This window comes from Ruditapes philippinarum, unplaced genomic scaffold, assembly GCF_026571515.1.
Source record: "Ruditapes philippinarum isolate M1 unplaced genomic scaffold, ASM2657151v2 ctg9721_1_1_1_1, whole genome shotgun sequence".
In the NCBI taxonomy this organism is placed as follows: Eukaryota; Metazoa; Mollusca; class Bivalvia; order Venerida; family Veneridae; genus Ruditapes; species Ruditapes philippinarum.
In genome coordinates this window covers 7,808-11,044 of record NW_026865635.1, presented here as the reverse complement: position 1 = coordinate 11,044, position 3,237 = coordinate 7,808, and the positions used below count along the sequence as shown (strand labels likewise).

The 3,237-nt window shown below is 33.3% G+C and overlaps 1 protein-coding gene across 1 annotated transcript; it reads right to left on the bottom strand.

Annotated features, from left to right (window-relative positions):
* Positions 1–1,966: 1,966 nt before the first annotated feature.
* Positions 1,967–2,861, bottom strand: LOC132729849 (neuroglobin-like). Its single transcript, XM_060715688.1, has one exon. The coding sequence runs from the start codon at positions 2,606–2,608 to the stop codon at positions 1,991–1,993; it is 618 nt and encodes a 205-aa protein (XP_060571671.1). The 5' UTR covers positions 2,609–2,861; the 3' UTR covers positions 1,967–1,990.
* Positions 2,862–3,237: the final 376 nt, after the last annotated feature.

The window sequence follows — 3,237 nt, the reverse complement described above, 5'->3', positions numbered from 1 at the left end:
AACTTGACCAGCATATCTTAATTGTGACACTTCATTTATGTTTTAAGTTTCAAGCAAATACCTTTCCTAGATTCAGAAATATTCAGATATATGTTAAAATTAAAGAACATTTTCTAAGTCAATTTTTGACCTTCAAGTGTGACCTTGACCTGAAGCCGGCAAAAGAGTGACATGGGTTCTGCACATAACCTTGTTGAGGTGAACATTTGAGCCAAGTTTGAAGAAAATCTTTCCATAAGTGTAGGACTTACAGAGCGGACACGACATACTGTGTAATATTTGATTGTTTGATATTTGACCTTCAATTGTGACCTTGACCTTGAGCTGACACATGAGCAACATGAGTTCTGCACATCCCATTGTTGAAATGAACATTTGAGCCAAGTTTGAAGAAAAACTTTCAATTAGTGTAGGACTTACAGAGCGGACATGACATATTGTGTAATATTTGATTGTTTGATATTTGACCTTCAATTGTGGCCTTGACCTTAAAATGACACATGGGCAACATGAGTTCTGCACATCCCCTTGTTGAGGTGAACATTTTAGCCAAGTTTGAAGAAAATCTTTCAATTATTGTAGGACCTACAGAGCGGACACGACATACTGTCTAATATATGATTGTGTTTGATATTTGACCTTCAATTGTGACCTTGACCTTGAGCTGACACATTGGCAACATGGGTTCTGCACATCCCCTTGCTGAGGTGAACATTTGAGCCAAGTTTGAAGAAAATCCTTTAAGTGGTATAGGAGTTATAGAGCGGACACGAAAATGGAGACGGACCGACCGACCGACCGACCGACCGACTGACCGACCGACCGACCGACGCGACAAAGCGAATCCATTATAGCCCCCCCCCCCCACATTTTGTGGTGGGGGTATAATAACCTGTCAAATATATACAATATGATTATCTTTGTTTTTTAACCAGAGCATTAAAAATAATCGTAAATTGAAACATAAAATAGCTATGACCATTCCCATACGCAATATTGAAATTCCTGATAAACCGTAAAAGCAGTGCAAGTGCTGCATTCCGAATTGCTGATTAAGCAACTTTATTGTCTATCATTCTCTTGGATAGGAGAAATTGATCATCAACAAAGTAATGTGTTTAGATTAAAGTAATATAAAGATAAAATTGCGTTCTCCAACTCAACTAAAACAATTGCAGTCTTGCATTGTAAAACATTTTAAATAATACAATGGGACATTTGTCTTTAAAACGGTTCTTGATTTTGCCTTTTGTGATACCGAATGTTTGCATTTTATGAGAGATATTTAATCATATAAAGTTAAAATAGGAATGTTAAGCACTCTATGCACTTTGGAAAGTAAGGTTAAACATATCTAAAATTTATTGACAAAATATTTATTCAACACTTTTTGACAGAAGTATGTGACCGACAAAAATTAAGAAAAAAAAGTCGGTATTCACTAAATATAATTTATTCCCATCAGAATTTGCCAGATCAAAAGAGTATATTTATAAAAGTGATTAAGGCTACAATAACTATACGAAGTAAAACAAGTCTTAAATGTTGTATGTAGACTCGTTGAATAAAAACAAAAAAAAAATAAAAAAGGTTACCTCTGATGTTTTATCTTATACGACACTTTATTGCTTCTCATGTTCACGATATATTCAGACACATTAAAAACCGATGTTTACAAACGGATAAGAAAAACATAACATAATTTTATACACAGATAATTATAGAAATATGCCAAAGTCAAAAAGTGATTATTTTTCTATGCTTTTATCCTTATTCACTTATTTTTGGCGAACGATAGCAAACAGATAATCCAGAAAGATCAAAAGTTCGTAGTTTAAATATATTTGAAAACAGCAAGACGTTAACACGTAAATATAACCATATCATTAAATTTTTCCTTAATTTCAGGAGTGAAATTATAAACAAACTTGTACATGCAAATGGTGTTTCATTATTATCACAGAATTTGATTTACAACAATGGGAATTTGTCAACTGTTATCATTCTTATTTTTCAAATGAGCTTCAAATGACACTTCGTGTGAAGAATATCCTTCTTTTAACTTTTCCATTAAAAACACAAACAAATGACTCCAAGCATTTGCCACTTCCGTCGTGAACCGATCACCCATACAGCGTTCCCATTGACACATTAACGCTTCATAAAATATTTCAAAATATTCCGGTTTAAATGCCTGAAAATTCTGGTGCTGCTTTCCAAGGTTAAACAGAAATTTACACAATTCATTGTCTTCTTGTTCGATGTCCTCTAGACTTTCCACTGCAAAACCAATGGCATTAATAAAACGTTTACCGTGCGCCTTGATGGTGTCATTTCTTGCAAGTTGTGAATGTCGAACGTTTTCAACATGGAACAGGAACTTGATTTCCGGACTGATTTCAAATATTCTTAGAAAAATCTGAAGTCCGTTACCTTGTAAGTCTTTCGCCAACGAAGGCCAAGTTTGCTGAACCGTTCTTATTTCTAATGGAGGTAAATCTGTCGGACATTTCAATGTAAATATTATCCGTGATTTTATGGGATCTTTGTTTGGACTGATGTTTTTCGATGGATGTTTCTTATATTGTAAAGAGTTTGCACAACCCATTATTTCTGGGTTGTTATAGCATTGATGTGATCCACACAGTTTGCAAATATATCATTCAAAAGAAATTTAAAATAAATTTCAAAATAGTGATGCAGATATGGTAAAATTTGAAGAATGTTGCATTTCACTGCTATATCCAGGTTCCTATCGAATATATCGATTGTATTTTGAATCCAGCTCATGCAATTTAAATATGATTTAAACGCCAGTGACACCTTATTTAAATTTTTTTAATCCATGATTTTTTGCTTTTATTTCCGTTTTAATACATGTAATAAATCCATCGAACTAATTGATATATATTACTCGTCCCTCTTTTTTATACGTCCTCTGGATTTAACAAAAAGCTCTATTATCTGTTTTCAACCATCAGCTGACTTTTCCAATATTGGAATTTCTGCATCGTGAGGCTCTTTTATAATGGCGAACAATCTCTGAGTGAAATATCTGACAGACGTCAGTGAATGCAGATATAAAATACAATTCTTTAGTTAATTTAAGCCAAAAATGATTGGATTATCGTACAAAAGTATTTAGATGCTTTTTTATTCAAGATAACATGATACGTAATCTTATTTATAAGGAGGAATCTGTTGATGGGAATGTGTTGATAATGCAATGTATATATT